This window comes from Equus caballus, chromosome 18 (genome assembly GCF_041296265.1).
Source record: "Equus caballus isolate H_3958 breed thoroughbred chromosome 18, TB-T2T, whole genome shotgun sequence".
Classification (NCBI taxonomy): domain Eukaryota; kingdom Metazoa; phylum Chordata; class Mammalia; order Perissodactyla; family Equidae; genus Equus; species Equus caballus.
In genome coordinates, this window is record NC_091701.1 from 45995972 (window position 1) to 46013620 (window position 17649).

Genomic DNA, 17649 nt, shown 5'->3' on the forward strand with positions numbered 1-17649 from the left:
TTGTATGTATTTCTTTTTCAAAATATTTTCAAATTTGCTGTTACAATATATCTCAGCAGCTCTGAAATGCCTGGAAAAAGGGATCAGTAGGCTATGAGTTGTGACACTGTCAGCTACTTGTTACTTATACAAATTCCATTGATGTAGTTATTAAAAACATTTCCAAAATATGCTCACAAAATCAGACATTATTGGTCTGATTTCTATGGTGTCAATATTATACCCTCAAGCTAACACATGTCTTTTATAACTCCATGCTAGCCTTACTTCTTACTGGTATATTAGAAGTCCAAAAGTAAATAATAGTAAAAACTTTTACTGCTGTTCTCCACAATACAGAACTGCAGAATTAATACCATTAAGCTACTATTATGGGATCCTGTGAATTATTTTAATCATGCAGTAGGAACAATTTCCCTTCTTCTTTCTTTTCTTTTAAACAATAAGCAATATGACAGTAAGAGCAACTTTTCATTCTACAGTCTAGGTGTAATCCTAAAGTGGGGCTTTTCTAAGTAATTCTTAGTATTCTCAAGTTAATCTGTAAGACCGTGCAGATTTGCTCATCCTTGCCTGGGCAAATGTAACCAGTGCTGCTTGTACTTCCCTGATATGTCTAACACTTTCATGAATGAATAACACTCTATCATAGTCAATAAAACTTTCAGAGGTGAACAAAAACTACACAAAACTTGCACATTAAAAGAATCATAGCAAAATCTAATCTATTACAGAAGGTAAGGAGATGATACTTTCACAATGATCAATGAATACGGTTCATTGATTTGTCTAAAGAGCATAACGTAGTATAGAATAGAATGTATTAAATAACATCTCTTTTTTGGAAGGCCATATATTTTAACCAGATTTTAAAATTGTCAGGAAGATGAATATACTAATCATTTGAACGATGATTTCCTATAAAAGCTGGAATTTCTATAAATAGATTTCCCAATAAAGAATACCTCATAATTTTCCCACATTACCATATATATGATTTACAATATACTTTTTAATAATATAAACACAATAAAAATACTAAATAATCGTAGTGCATGGTTTTTATCGGAAATGCAACAAAAACCTTAAAAGCATTCTTACCTCTTTGCTTTCTTCCAGTTCTGACTCACTGCTGAACTCTTCCGTATTTAAGTTTTCAAAGTCAGACTCTCCAACAGCAATTGGCACTGTTACAGTGAGGCTGGGGTTGTTTATGAATGACATGTAATCATTTTCATCGATTACATATTTTTCAACACTGCTTCCGGTACCTACACCACTGGTGGTTCCATTCCCATCTTTAAGATAATTAAGCTCTTTGCTTATTTCAATTCCAGTATTATTGGACATGCAGCTGTCTATTTTGTTGCCTTCATGGACTTCTATAACTTTTGGCTTTCTTAAAAAGGTTTTTCGGAAACATTCCCGTATATTATTTTTCACATAATCGATTCCCTTTTGCATCCTTCCTACTGCAATCTGGAGATTGTTCATTTCATTATCATCGTCAGTAGCAGCAAGGTTGTCTGAGCTAAATGAACTCAACAATAAGGCCAGAAAGAGGTTCAGAACCTGGAAGAAGAAAAGAAAACGTGTACCCAAACATTAAAGTACACACAAAAATAACAGTTTAAACAGAGAACTTATAGATCTCTGCTAAAATTAATTCAACAAATACTTCTTGAATGCTTGCTATATTTCAGACACCATGTCTTAATCACACACTATTTAAAGGATCTAGTATCTTCTGCCTGCTGTGAGGGCAAAATGGTAAAACAAGCACCTTTTCTTTCCTCCTGAGAAGGACAACAGGAAACGAGAGCTTCTAAGATTTAAACTGTATCTACTCAGGGCTGCTAGCGAAAAGTTAAATCCCATTTTTATGGTTTTGGCGAAGGAGAAAAAAAAGATATTTTCATATTAGTCATTTTACCAATTTGTCTTGGGAATCTTTAGGTTCATGTGTGTAAATAATGAATTTACTTATTTAATAGCCTGGTGATATGTGTAAAACCAATATACTTGAAATATAAATTTCTTTGTCTAATGGCCACTTTTATAACAGCAGAAACTTGTAAGTGCAAATTATATAATGTTTAACACATTTTCCATCAATGTGCTTTGAAATTTTTGTGTCCAAATTGTTCAACAGATGGAGAAAACTCTAAAATTATTCCAGGGTTTAGGGTAGACCCATATAATGTAAAAGACTTTTCTCTTTCCTTTCTTTGTGCAGAAAATATGAGGAAATCTTAAATCTCAGAGTATCATTGGGATACAAGGGGAACAAATTACCCAATTAACTGATAAAATATGATTGATACAGGAATAATTCATTATAGCTGATGAAAAAGGAAATTTATTTATACGAATCTTTTTAGTCTGAAATGTAGTTACTGAGATTCAAAAATGTTACTTGGAAGGAAGACACTTGCAAAGCAAGAACCCCAGTTTGTTTCCTTATTTCTGTATCAGATTTTGTTCGGAATCTAGAACTTCCTAATTTACTATTCTGAAAAAAATTGCATGTCAATAGGTATCCCACAAACATTCTTTTAAGCATTCTCATTTGAATTTTACCTCTCAAAGGAAGGGTCTGGTATGATAGCATAAAGAAATGGTTTGTCCACACATGACTGAGAAATTTAAGCATTAAAACATATAAATATACAAGTTATGCTTTTACATTGATGCTTTTAACTCAGAGCTAAAAATAAGTCTTTTGAATTTGGTCAATGTCCATACATATGAATAACTTAAATTGCAATAATTTATTTCCTTTTAATAAAGCAAATTCAGGGAAGAACATATTTAGTCCCCTTACAAGTCATTTGGATAATTACAATACATAGCTACAATATGTTGCTCTATTACATTGAAATTTTTCTTTAAAATTTAGTAATATGCAACTTATGCCACAGAGTAAGCAAAAAATATGAACTATGAATATGTAAAGAGCAATTGCAATATAGAAGAGACAGTTGTGTTTTTAGATTTACTGGAGATGATTATCTTATCAAAATAATATTAGGATGAAAAATAATTCAGGCCATAAAAATAATATTAGGGTAAAGTTAGTCTTGATAAAAACATTTCTTCAACAAAGAAAAATAAAGAAAAAGAGGAGTATTTTTGTCCCCCAACTTTCACAAACACACCTCGTTTAATCCTCACATCAACCATAAGATTTCAGTTTTGTTATTGCAGTTTCATAGTTGGGGAACTTGAGCCTCAGAGAAGTTAAGTAACTTGCCCATGCTTAGAGTGCTCGTACTAGGTTTTGAGTCTAGCACACGGAGGATAAAACCAGAGATATGTCTACTGCCCCAGGCTGCCTTCCGAGTACTGTCTGATCTTATTCTTAATTATGAGCATTTGTAATACATACATACCACAAGGTTTCCAATGACCATGACCAACATGAAAACAATAAGGCACATGGCTTGACCAGCGACCTCCATACAGTCCCACATGGTCTCTATCCACTCTCCGCACAGCACGCGGAACACAATCAGGAAGGAGTGAAAGAAGTCATTCATGTGCCAGCGCGGGAGCTCACAGTCTTCATTGATTTTGCAGACACATTCTTTGTAGCTCTTACCAAACAGCTGCATGCCAACCACGGCAAAGATGAAGACGATGATCGCCAGCACCAAGGTGAGGTTACCCAGAGCCCCCACTGAATTGCCAATGATCTTAATTAGCATATTCAGGGTGGGCCAGGATTTTGCCAACTTGAAAACTCGAAGCTGTAATCAAGTGAAAAGATACTTTTAGTAGTAACCACAATATAATTTGGAAATTGCTTAGACATGGTTTTATTAGTATGCCATATCCTAGAAGGATATAAAATCTCAACCTACACTGAACAAATTCAAGTCCAGAAGCAAAAGTGTTAATAATATTGGAAAGGCAAATCAAATCGTAATATCATTTAAATGAAAAAAGAAGAAAGATAAAATGTTCCAGATGTGAAAAGTAAGACATTTCTGATTCATCAACAGATATGTCCATGAAAACAAATTAATATTTTCATTAGAGACATTTGTGAATTTAGCAAACTAGTCACTCTCAGACTATATTTTATAGAGTAAAAAGAAATGTTAAAAGTATGTTACATATTTTTATAGACACATAAAAGTAAAATTAATTTTATAAAGAAACATAAAGAGGCTTCCTTTCAATTTGAAGAAATACATATTTTGCTTAATTTACACAAAATTTTAGATATTTTTCAATAAAATTTTTTGCTGTAATATCAAGAAAGTTTGCTATACCACTGTTTAAAGTGCTAATGATATCAAATATTTTCCCACCAGTTCCTTTAAAGCAATTCCCACTAATATAAGTAAGGTTGATAAAAAGCTAAGTTTAGGGGCCAGCCCAGTGGTGTAGTGGTTAAGTTTTCGTGCTCTGCTTCAGTGGCCTGAGCTTTGAAGGTTTGGATCCCAGGCATGGACCTGCACACTGCTCATCAAGCCATGCTGTGGAGGCATCCCACATACAAAATAGAGGAAGATTGGCGCAGATGTTAGCTTAGGGACAATCTTCCTCAAGCAAAAAGAGGAAGCTTGGCAATGGATGTTAGCTCAGGGCCAGGCTTCCTCACCAAAAACAATAAATAAATAAAGCTAAGATTAATTGGGGCCTAAAGATTTTATTTGCATTTCTTTACAGACATTAAAGCAAAAAAAATTTTTTAAGAATTTAAAACATAATTTTAGAAGCACATGTGTGTTTTTAAATGTGCCCTATATAGTTAATCATTATGAAATTATCCAACCACTTTTATCATTCTTAGAAAATACTCACACATAGCTTTAAATAGAACATTTACATATTTTCTTAGAATTACACACATATTGGTGTAAATTTCAAATATCATTAAAAGTAAATAGCTACAGAAATACATATTGATTCACTTTCAAAATAAATGTTACGCCAATGAAAGACAGCATATGAACATAGTTTATGCAGATACCAGTCTGAATGATCTCAGCACCGACAATCCCTCCACATTTGCCAGGCCAAGCTCCATCAAACTGAGGCTGACAATAATCCCATCAAAGATATTCCAGCCCTCTTGGAAATAATAATATGGATCCATGGCAATGATCTTGAGGACCATTTCTGCTGTGAAGATCCCAGTGAAGACCTAAAGTAAAATGGAGGTCAGTACTTCACAAGCATGGGAAAACTTCTGACACTGCAAAACTCTGGAAAGAAAATATCTAAAATTTCAAGTGAAGAAATATTCACTTGACAAATTTATACAAGTTTAGCATTATTTTTCCAAGGGAATATTTTAAGTGGATTTGCTTTATTTAATGAATCTGCTAGATTTCCAGGAAAAGGATGATTTTAAAACATTTCATCATCCACATTTTAAACCTGATACTAAATAATAGCTACTGAATTATTGCCCTTTTTAGTAGACTATGCTTTTACCATCATCACAGCCAATAATTTTTAGTATTATTTCATTGGGAATGAATCTATATATTATTGGAAGTTACTAAAAATTATTTTAAATTTGGTAAAAACTAGATTTTGTTCTTGATTTTTGTGTCTTTTTCAGTGGACACCATCTTATTTCTATAATTTTATAAACATTCCTGACCCAAGAGTAAGTTTACCACATGTTTTACAATAATGATCTCTGTATGCATGCCTCAGAATTAAGGCTCATGGATTAATAGAGCAAGAAACTGCAGATGGAATTGAAAGCAGTAGGAGAACATTCTCAGGATGCATACACCCATAGTTAAGATTAACAAATTATTGAGTAGTTGGATGAACGTCTATTTGACACTAGAAAGAAAACAATGAAAAAACTCAAAATTTGGATTTTTTCACTCAAAATCATAGGCTGAGAGACCCAAGGACATGAAGAATTGTGAAATTACTCTTGCAAAGAGTCTTTTAAAGCAATTCTCTTAATCAACTCTAGGTAAAAGCTGCATTTATGACTGTAATGTCAAGCTTACCATTTACCAAGGTAAATCAGCCTTTACCTTGAAGGAACTCTGTCCAAATAACAGTATCAAAATTATTTGGCTTCCTAAAACATCATGCTAATTAAAAGAAGTCTTGATTTTTCTCTTCAAATGTGTAAATGCAGTTAACATCTCATTTTCGCAATCACGGAAAGAGCGAAGGAAATAGTCTCCCTGAAAAAATAGCTTGACTGCAGTTCATTCACTCACTCAAATAGAAATAAAATGCATTTCAAGCAAGCCTTGTACACGAAAATCCAGATGTATATATATGGTGGTCACTCACTCAAATAGCAATAAAATGCATTTCAAGCAAGCCTTGTACACGAAAATCCAGATGTATATATACGGTGGAATGCACATTGAAAAATGATTTTTTCATTTATCTCTTAAAATATTTCAATTAGGCCCTAAAAATCACTGGGATTGTTTTTGGTACAGTTTAGTCTAGGTTTAGCTGGTCACTGATTAAGAATTTTTAGAAAGTCTTTCTCATTCTGGCTAAGACCAATCAAGCATACTGATTATGATACCCACGTTTACGAAATTTTAAAACTTCACCAAAAAAGGCTAAGAACAGTGAGAACTAGCAACCTCTGGGTATGTACAGGATTATATATATAATTCCCATGTATAGTTTATAAACAATGCTGATGTATGGTTTATAAACATACATTCAGCTGCCTTTGAATTTTCTTTATCACAAAGAATTTTTAAGACCCAGACAATTAATTTAAAAAAAATATTGAATGTTTATTGTTCGTACTTGGCTAATTGTATCTTGTCTTCTGCAGAAGCTTAATATCTCTTGAAATTTTGGATTATATGCTTCTGTAGCCATTCATTCATTCATTCTAAAATATTGCTGAGCATCTACTTCAACAGTAGACATTGTCTTAGGCTTTGAAAATACAATAGTAGTTAAGACATACAAACCTGACATTGCATAAACCTAGTTCATTTAGACTCATGCATTTCTTATGGACAATGAATTTATAGGCTTCCTAAGTCAGCCTCTTTAATGAGGAGATAAGTTTGGTGAAAAGTTCCTAACTGTTCTATATGATGACGCATGATAACTAGTAAAAGTGTGAGTGTTAAGGATGGGGATGAGAATCAGCTAAGGAGTCTGGACCAAGAGGAAAGAAACTTGGAGCACTTGGAGTTGTTTTGGGTGGCACAGGGATTGGGATGATCATATGTTGGGGTTAAGGTCTCAGTTCAGGAATGGGATGGTTTCCCTATTGAGTATTTACTTAGAGAGGAAAGTTCTGTTGATATAGATTAAAAAGATAGAAATGCTCAGTCTAACAGCTGAAGTTCATGCATTGGTCAGTTTGCTCTACAGAACTTCTTCTTGCCCAGACTAACATTCCATTCCTTTGTAGTGAATTTGATGTAACTGCAGCCTTCTCTTGCAACATTACTACCAGCCTCTTGTTTTAATTTTCTTATTCCCATGCCTTGTGGATATGCATCTTTAAATATTTGTTGTTGTTGTTGATTCTTTTTCGCAGGGGGATGAAATTGAAATATACTTAAAAGTGGTGGGAAATCATTTGACATTTGTGGTTTTCATTTTCCTCGTCTGTCAGATGAGAATATTTATTGAGAGGATTTATCAAGTCGGTGTCTAAAATTTTTGGACTTTTACCAATATTGTATTGCTTAGCAAATTTTATTCAGAAATTGGTGTACACACAATTATTGTTACACAAGAGCCTCATTAGAAGTTGTTCATTTGGAGACGACAAGGCATCATTATATTATACTAGGAAAGGAGTTAGATGGCAAAACAGCACTCCTTCACTGATGCAAGAGGCCTCCCAGGTGAATTCTAGGATTTGGCTCCCAAGTGTTTTATCTTTCAATAAACGAGAGCCATTTTTTTTTCCTTTAAAGAGTTATCATGTCCCTTTCTTGAGATTTTAAATTAATATCCTATGCCACACCATTTAATTCAAATTGTTTTGCTAATTATGTTTCTTCCAACTTTTATTTGTAAATAGCCTGTAAGATCCTTAGAACAGGTACCATGTTCTGCGTTTCCTTCTGGGTCTAGCAGAAGAAGGGGATATCGTGGACTCCCCTTCACTGGATCCAAGGAGAGTTACAGTAAGAAAAATAACCAACGTAGAAGCTACAAATCTCTGTGTATATGCCCTGACTAAAGGTTTACAGGTTAGTTGAAAATGTTTGTGTGGTAAAGAGGTTGTCTAACCTACTGTTACTGGTGGAAGATTTCTTGCTTATAGAATCCCTAAGGTCGGTGCATGGATTTTACAATGGTTAAACAAAATCAAAAACAAAAACCAAACAGCACCTTAGAGAAACTCAATAGAGATTTTAGGTCTCTTGATACTCAAATTTGATCAATCTGATCAACAGAAAAGTGATGTAATTTTTATATGCTTCAGAAACAGGATGAAAAAGGGCACATTGATCTAAGTAAAGACTGAAAATTCCACAACTCTTTTATGGGATATTATTTTGTTTTCAATTCAACCAAAACCTCTATGTCCTTATTTATAAGGCAGTATGCAATCATATGAGCAGTAGCAAACTAGCTCATAGAAATCCTAAATTTATTTAATGAACAAACTGTAAACTCCTCACAAAATATTCAATGCAACCAACCAAAGTGTGTAATGTAGTCCAAAGTCAGCTAAGTACTCAGGAAATAAGGAATATTCTCTTTCTTGCTCTCTCTCTCGCACGCTATACACACACAGACATATACAGTCATGCACCACATCATGACATTTTGGTCAATGACGGACCGCATATACACATAAAGCCTAGTTCTGTAGTAGGCTAGACCATCTAGGTTTGTGTGAGTACACTCTATGATGTTTGCACAATCACGAAATCACCTAATGAAACATATCTCAGAATGTATCCCCGTCATTAAGTGATGCATGACTGTATAATATATAATTTTTCATATATATAAATTTTATTATGAAGGTTGTTATGAGTATCAAATAAGACATGAGAAATTTAACTATGAAATGCTTTACAGATATATTATTATTAATAATAATTAGGAGCTTTCAGCCAATTGAAACAAAAGTCACTTTACACATTCTTCTATTTTTATGGTTAGAAATAGTTAACTCAAGTCTGTTCCCTGTTATCTACACTCTATCTTGATGAGCCTTGTTTCCCCAGCACTAACCTCAACTTACCAATGGTTCTACCACAAACAGTCTACTAGTCATCAGTCTTCCACCCCATTTCCCTACCTCACTATCTGCGTCGCTACTCATAAAGTTATAGAATTTTAGAAGTGGGAGGGACATGAAAAGTCATCTAGTCCAACACATTGTGCTCATGAGAAAACAGACCCATATATCTACGTGACTTTCTCAAGACCACCCAGATATTTAGCATGGACTCTTAGGCTTGGGCCCAGGTTCGATGCTTTAGTCTAGTGCTTTTCCACTTGATCATCCTATAATCCAATCTCTCTTATCCTGTGATTCCATACTCAATTACTTCAACATTGAAATTCTATAAAACCTCAATTTTCTGCTTAACTGTGGCAAATTTCCAAAATTTCTTCCTTCATTTGTCCAACTTCCTTAACTTTCCAATATTCTGGAAAAAATAAAAGAGCTAGAGCAGAACTATTTTCCATCAATATTTCAAAGAAAGATTAATAGCATATATAAGAGGAAGGAAATTGTTTATTGAGCACATGCTAGATTCCAGGCACAGTGCTAAGTGTTTTCACATTACCTCATTCGACCGTCACAACAACTCTGGGAGATGGGTATTATTATATCCGTTTCAATATTAGAAAACAAAGACTCAGATTTTTATCAGACTTGTCCAGATGCTACATTATTAGTAAGCATTGGCAATGAGGTGAAACCCAGTCCCATCTGACTTCATAGCTTGTGTTCTTTCACAAAAACATGCTACCTGAAACAGCCCTTTTGGAAAGGAAACAACCAGTTGGTTATTTATTGAGTGACAGCGATGTAGACACTGTGGGAGATACAAAAGAAAATGGGACACGACCTCTGTCATCAAGTAATTTATATTGAATTTAAAAACCAAGAGTTATGATAAAAGAAAATGTTTAATATTAAATCATGCTTTATTCACAAATGCATTAGGAGTTAAGAAAAGAGTGTTCAGTATGGGCTGAGTGTCATGTTAGAGAAGATGGGGCTGGAATTGGGCCTTGAAGAATATAAAGAATTAAAATGAGGTGATTTGAGTCAGAACACTCAGTGAATGCAGAGAACAGTGAATTTTTTCCCACATATAAACATATAAACATTTGTGTGGTACAGTGACAAGGCTGTTCTGATGGGGCTGATGGTGACTGATTAGGAAATAATGGACAATAAGATGAATAGGAAGAGTACCAGCAGATGGCGAGTCTTGAAAAACAGCTAAGAATGGTGAATCACAAACAAAGATGATAGATACTTTAGCAAGGTGAAAGCACACTGAGTACAGAGTACTGGAAATATTATTTTAACGTAGCTATAGGATTAAAAAAGGGATACCTTGAAAGAAAAAATAATGGGTCTTCATATCCAATCGTATATAAGAAATAAAGGAAAAGCAAGTAAAAATGGCTTAAGACTTCTATCTTTGAAGCTGGAAGGCCACCACTTGAGGTAAGACAAGACTGAACTGAAATTGTTAGGACTTTCAATAAATTATGGGAAAGATGATCTTTCTAGCTGTCACATATTGTGTTTAGTTATCTTTCGAGCAATGATTTATAACAGTTGGAAATATAGGACTGGAGCACAGCTTATACCACAAATATAGGCAAGTCCTAGACTTGCTGAGTACACAAAAACATTAAGTGAAAAACATAGTCTTAAGAGGCTTAAGAAAAGAAGTCTAGAAAAGGAGGCAGAGATGGAGTAATTGGGAGGATCAAGGAATAATCAGAAAAAATAAATAAATATCACATGTACCAAAGATGAAGAAAATCTCAAGAATCTGGTGGGTGTTTCACTGAGTCATATAATGGACTGAAGTTGAGCCCATACATTGGGGTAGACATTCATGCAATTGTCTGCCCAGTATTCCCTTTCCTCCTTCAGTCGGGAATTGCTCCTCCACCTGTATGATTCCTCAGGACTGCCATGTTTTCACATGATTCCACCCTCTGCCAAGACTGATTAAACCAGAGGTGAGCACCTGACTCTAGCTATACCAAACACACTTTATCATGAGAGTCTTTGAACTGCAACTGAAAAAGAGATCCAGTCCTTCTGCAGTACAGAGGTTACAAGATGTAAAACCAGTGAGCATGTTTCCTGACCTAGAGACAAAAGATGCGGTGAACGTTTGGGCTACATCTAAATGCTTGGTTAAAGCGTTTCCTGAAACCCAACTGAAAAATTACCATTTACATGGTTTGGTAGTTCATCTTTCCATTCCACAAGTCAGCCTTTGTTTTTTTTTTTAGCTTTGAAGCTAGTTTGAGTTTGTTTCTGCCTTGTACCCAAAAGGACAGTCTTGATTAATAAACTATATAAATCCCTTTATTATTTGTTCATTCATTTCAATTTCTTCATGTAGATTTAGGAAGAAATGTACATGTCAGCACACACATACACAGATGCCTGCTCTAGTAATTTGAACCAAAAGTGTGGCTAAATTACAAATGTGTTTTTACCAACTATTTCTTCTCCTGTGTGAATACTACTTAAGCATTTTATTAGGTGATTCAGTTTGAAACAACCGTGGCCTCTTTTGTACAGAAATCAATCTTTGCCTATTTCCTTCAGTGGACATGGTTTCAGTGGCTGTGTGTCTTAAAAGTGCATGTTTGTGGAGCCAGAATTAGGTCTCACAGTTTCTCTGGACTTTATTTCCCACAAGAATGACAGTAAAGATTTTAACGCGTTTACAACTGGTAAGACGCCATGATCAATCAGCACAGACATTGGTCTAAACAGCCAACATCCATACCAGCTGAATTTTAGACCTTATTACTGAGATTCCCTGTAACATTCTTTTAGACGTTTCTTCCTATGAAGAAAGATGATGTAGTTTTGGGGTTCAACATAGCACAGACACAATTCTTCTTTGGTCTATCTTCCCCATCCCTGCCAAAGGAAATAAGCAAACTTCAAATGAACTTACCAGGTTTCCTACAGTCAACACACTACTAAATTGACCAGTCATTGGGTAGTGCTCCATGGCCATAAAGAGGGTATTTAAGACAATGCAAATAGTGATGGCGAGATCAACGAATGGATCCATAACAATTAAATTCACAAGATGCTTTACTTTCAACCATGCATCACAGCAGTCCCAGATCAAGAACATATTGGCAAATCTATACCAGCATGGTGGACATTTCTGTCTAGATTCTTCAAGTTCTGGGGGAACAATAAAGAGGAAGAATAGTAAATAACAATAAAAAGGAATTATTATTGCTATAGATTATTTAATAAAACTGATGCTCCTACTTGAGGATGGAAGTTCATATTAGCTTAACAAACTTGAGAGGACAATCTTGTTCAATATTGTCACAAAATGTTCATTAAAAAGGTCATGTAAATAGACTTTCTTTCTCCTTTAATTAAATACAGAAAATAAACACTTTGAATTTAATATCTTGCTTCAAACTAAGTTCATTATTTAATAACCAGATAATAATTGATCAAATTTCTATATTCATTTTATCAAAACAGAATTTTTAAATAAGCTTTACACAAATATTAAATATATCAATTATTGTTTCTTTTGAAAGTACCTTTTAAAGAACACTGTCTAAAACTGTGATCCTTATTAATATGTATGACCCATTCTCTCCTCTCATTGTCTCCTCATCAGCATTGATCTCTCATACAATGAAAATGTAATTATGTTCTTCTTTTTGGTATAGATTCAGGCCTGAATCTACTTCTGCTATTCATATTTACTCATATCTTTCAGAATTTTAGCCTAATATATAAAAAAGTTACTAGAAATTGTAATTTAATTTAATTTTAATGAATCCTGTTATAAAGTAATTATTATGTGACTGTTCAGATCTCAAATACACAAATAGGACATGATACAAATAGTAATTGATGTTTTCTAAAGAATATACATAAGATATGACTTATATAACTGACTTATAAAATTGCAGCACTGATGCAGTACCAAACTTCAAGAAGTGGAGTTTATTGAGTCAAGAAGGGAGTTATAGTTGCTGCCCATTCCTGTGTCAAAATCAACAAACATTTGTGTCAGCTGTCCTTTGGAGGAATGTATTGGTTTCTATATATGTGGAAGATGGAGGAGAGATCTTTTTTAGGGTCCCTGTTGAAGTGGAGCACAGGTTTGGATTTATCCAACTCATTCATAAGCCTCTCCCAACCCCATCACCCCTTCCATGCCTGGGAACAGACCAAAGCTTGAAAGCGATGTTTTCTTCTGCTTCTACATACTAAGACTTAAACAAGGGAAGTATTTACTTTAATTGCTTAAGGATAATGTAATATAAGGATAAATCCTCACTGATATCAAATATCAAGTGGTGACATATCACACTTGCAAACAAGATAAGGACCCAAGTCAAAAAGAAATAAAGACAATATTAGTTTTTATAATCAATGTGATAAGAATGTATTCCACATACCATCTACCTAGGTCTATTATACAGTTCTGATCTTGGGTAATTGACTTGGAAATTTTATCAGAAGAAAGAATAGTTCCACAAAGCACATAGCCATAGAAAGCTGGCTATCCCATGGTCTACTTCTTACCCTCCATTGTGTTAGTCAGAATGCTGGCTATGCTCACAGCTCTTTGCCTTCCAGAGGAATCTTCCAGCATCTCCATTGAAATCTGGTAAGAACTTAGCCTTCTCTTTCTGATTTCTGTTTCAGTGGTGGTGCCCTGCAAACCAAATACTGATGGCTCAAACCACCCTTTTCAATGAATAATACAACACCACATAGCATTTCTTTGGCAAATCATGCTACATGCAATTTTTTCAGGTAATAATTTTCAAGTAATAATAAAACACTGAATTTATTATTAAGCTATAAACACTTTTTAAAAAAATTATCAAAGGTGATACTCTTTAACAAGAATTCACCTGCAGGATGCAATCACATAGGGCAATTATGTTGCAGAAATATTTTAGTTAGCCTGTTGGAATTTTCAAGGAAAATTTTCATAAGCATGCTAAAGTCGTATATTTTTTTCATTTCAATCAAATGCAAATTATTTTTCAGCTTTTCTCAATGGTTAATAATCACATCAATCTTTCCCCCAAACAAATAATAGTATTTTATAGTCCCAAGGTTGAATTATTTTCTTTGAGGCTATATTGACAATATTGACATATATGGGCCAATTTTTTTCATGCACAAACACAGATGTACAATGAAATGTGTGTGCTTTCCTGAGATTTTTTAAATTACTTCTATATGCTATCCTATAAGAAATCCAAACAATTTAGAGTCATTTTAATAGACATCAAAACATTTTAGAGTTACTGTAATATTGACAGCTATATGAAAACTGCCCATTATCAACATATTGGTCATTTCAAGGTTTAATTTTAAGTATATGAGATTTCCAGAATCTGAACGGATAATTATACAATTCTGGGTGAATATATATCTATAATAACAATTTGGCCATCAAAGTGCCCATTATTTTGTGTTGGTAGGTCTACAGAATTTGTAGAATTTGTGTTTCATCCCAGATTCTACAAACCGGGCTCTTTTAATCTAAAGCATCTGAAAGTTAATGATCCCATACAATTCAATTGGTTCTGAAGATTCCATTGTTTTCCATTTAATAAATCATATATTATTTTTAAGGACTTTCATCTTGGGGAAGCAGGATGGTCTAACAGGCTAAACTGCCCAGGCCTTGATTATTTCAAATTGGTGTAAAACGTCAGTAGCAGCTAACTTATTATCTACTACCACCTCTGGCAGAAGATGTCCAGAAGGTGAGGTTAGAGCTGAGGGTCCACCCACCAAGGAAACCACACCATTGCAATCCACAGTGCTGTGCATCTTCCCATTTGCTGGAAGCCCTGGCACCATCCTGGATGACATACTGGCCTGACTAACGTTACTGTTGCGTCGCTCTCCATGTCTGTGTGGCACAAACAGTGAGTCTCTCCTGCTCTCGCTGTCTTCAAATGTACTGTGCTCATCATCAGCAAAGTCATTTTCAGAACCAACATCCTTTGCCCGACCTCTGAAGCTGAAAATGCTTGTTTTGCTATTGCGTCGTGGGGAAAACAGGGAGCCACGGATACTTAACAGAGACTGAGGAAAGAGCAAGGAAGAAAGGGATTGGACAATTATTTCATAAAAGTCTTAATATGGCAGAATCTATTTTCTTTTGGGTTAGAATAGTTTTGCTTTTAAACACAGGTAATAAAGCTTAAAGAGAACACATATATTTTGGTATTTTTATTAAAGACCACAACGCAAATTAAAATAGTGTTTTTCTGATTAAGAAACCTGCTTTGCAATTTACTAAGTGCACAATGACTTCATTTAATCTTCATTCTAGTATTGTGAAGTGTATTTTGTTATCACAATTTTGTTAGAGGTGTGGAACCCGATGCTGGAGAGGATAAATTATTCTTTTTGGTGGAAGTGGTGGTTAAGCAACTGGTAGGCGGCTGTCACTACTAAATGCCATGATCTGAAGGGCACGCAACTTGGAAAATAAGTTCTGACTCAAGTGAGACTGTTGCCTCAAATTTGAAATATTTGGTACAAATATTTTAACAATTTTTTTGTTTGGTACAAATCCAGAAGTAAAATATTTCTGGATAATGATTTAAAAACAAAACCATTATCTCTCCATTCTCTTCTTTCAGATTCTAAAAGAAATTAGTTTACTCTTTTTCTGGACCTGTTTGTCTCTATCCATGTGGGAATAAAAGTCACGAAACTTACCTATGATGCTGCCTTTTCAAATTTGCTAACAATTTTCCAAATGTCTACGAATGACTCACCTTATTTGAGAGAATGTATATGTCATAACAAACACAATAGCGATAATTCTTAAACTGCTATATAAATTACTATTCTTATTTAAAATTTAGCACTAGCTTTAAAAAGCAAGACATATAGGGGCTGGCCCCGTGGCCGAGTGGTTAAGTTCGCGCGCTCCGCTGTAGGCGGCCCGGTGTTTCGTTAGTTCGAATCCTGGGCACGGACATGGCACTGCTCATCAGACCACGCTGAGGCAGCGTCCCACATGCCACAACTAGAAGAACCCACAACGAAGAATACACAACTATGTACCGGGGGGGCTTTGGGGAGAAAAAGGAAAAAAATAAAATCTTTAAAAAAAAAAAAAAAAAGCAAGACATATATATGCATGACTTTACCACAGAGGGTCATGTAAAAGCCAGCTTAGCCTTCTGATCTCACTTTAATTTTATTAAAAGGAACTGGACGATTCAAAAACTTTTTTTATTATATATATTCACAAATATATCACATAAACAGTTTCTCGTGCTGGCAAATGAGGATTTAGCATGACGTCCCTTCTTTCACCTTTTAGATGGGTTTTAAACCAGCAGCACCAAATCATTCTGTTTATTCTAGCCTTGGTGATATTTTTCAAAAACATCTCTACTCAGTCTGCAGAATTTTTGTTTACTTCCCTCATCACTAACAATGACATTCCCGGTTTCTGCCCCTGCTTCATCTCCCATGACCTCTCCTCCATCTCTTCCTAGCCAGGGCAATACATGGACCTACATACACATACATACATGTCCATACGACCGCAGCAAACATGCCTGGGCCTTCTCTGTCTTCCTTCAAGCTTTGATGTAAAACCAAATAAAATCATTTTAGTGGAATAAAACCTAGGAAAGACAGTCTTTATCAAATTTACTTTTGGTCCCTCTGCCTAATTAGGACATGTTCTTAGGCCCCATTTTTAGCTTTATTTTTCTGTCTTTTCCCAGACTGCAAAGCACCAGAATAATCTTTGTTGCCCTCCGTCTCAGTGATGTCCTGGAAAGATGGTATTCACTAGAAAAGTGCCATTCCTTTGGATTTGATTAGCCTATTCACAGGAACTATTGGCTCTCCAGCTTGTCCAACCCGAGACTGTGTCTGTGATGCTCAGTTCATGCAGCAGGTCTGGCTACCCAATGTCCCAGAGTAAGTAGACTGATTTACCAGCCGTCAAAGTGATCAAGAAATTAGACTTTGTGAAGAGATTAATTCAGCCCCAAGTAATAATGTTAATGTTTTTAATCTCCTCAGACTTAATTGATCAATATAATATTGGTTATGTTCAGACTTGTAGTTTGAAACTTCAGTGTGTGTTTTTAGGTCCCAGCTTTTTTGGAATTGGGATTCAGTAAGCAGGGAGTTGGCCTCTGGAATCTGAACATGCAACAAACGTTTGAGGTGATTCTAATGCTGATGGACTTCAGCCTACACTCAGAGGAATCCTAACTCTGTTTTACATTAATCCCTAGGATGGTTCAACGCAATCATCTTACTCTACCAATGTTCAGAGGCTCTTTGGAAACTGCAGTCTGTCTGCATGGTATTTGTTGGGAGTATGTGGTACGTGTGTACATCCATCATGTATCTGGTACATGCCTTTAATTTGCATGTTTTGATGTTGGGGTGTTTTCAAAGGCGTTCCAGATCTTTGAGTTTATTTGAAACTTCTA

At 34.9% G+C, this 17649-nt stretch overlaps 1 protein-coding gene across 12 annotated transcripts in view; it reads right to left on the reverse strand.

The window, feature by feature from the left end:
• Window positions 1-17649, reverse strand: part of SCN3A (sodium voltage-gated channel alpha subunit 3) — a 115762-nt gene that overhangs the window by 35308 nt on the left and 62805 nt on the right. For 4 of the 12 annotated variants that reach the window (XM_023623057.2, XM_023623058.2, XM_070241976.1 and 1 more), the window contains exons 13-18: window positions 15059-15259; window positions 13733-13865; window positions 12120-12358; window positions 4982-5155; window positions 3393-3749; window positions 1102-1572 (exon numbers count right to left, since the gene is read on the reverse strand). In XM_023623057.2, the coding sequence (XP_023478825.1) occupies window positions 1102-1572; window positions 3393-3749; window positions 4982-5155; window positions 12120-12358; window positions 13733-13865; window positions 15059-15259 (1575 nt within the window). Of the gene's footprint in view, window positions 1-1101; window positions 1573-3392; window positions 3750-4981; window positions 5156-12119; window positions 12359-13732; window positions 13866-14962; window positions 15260-17649 lie in introns of all 12 variants that reach the window. The other 8 variants (XM_023623054.2, XM_023623056.2, XM_023623055.2 and 5 more) reach the window with 3 other exon arrangements.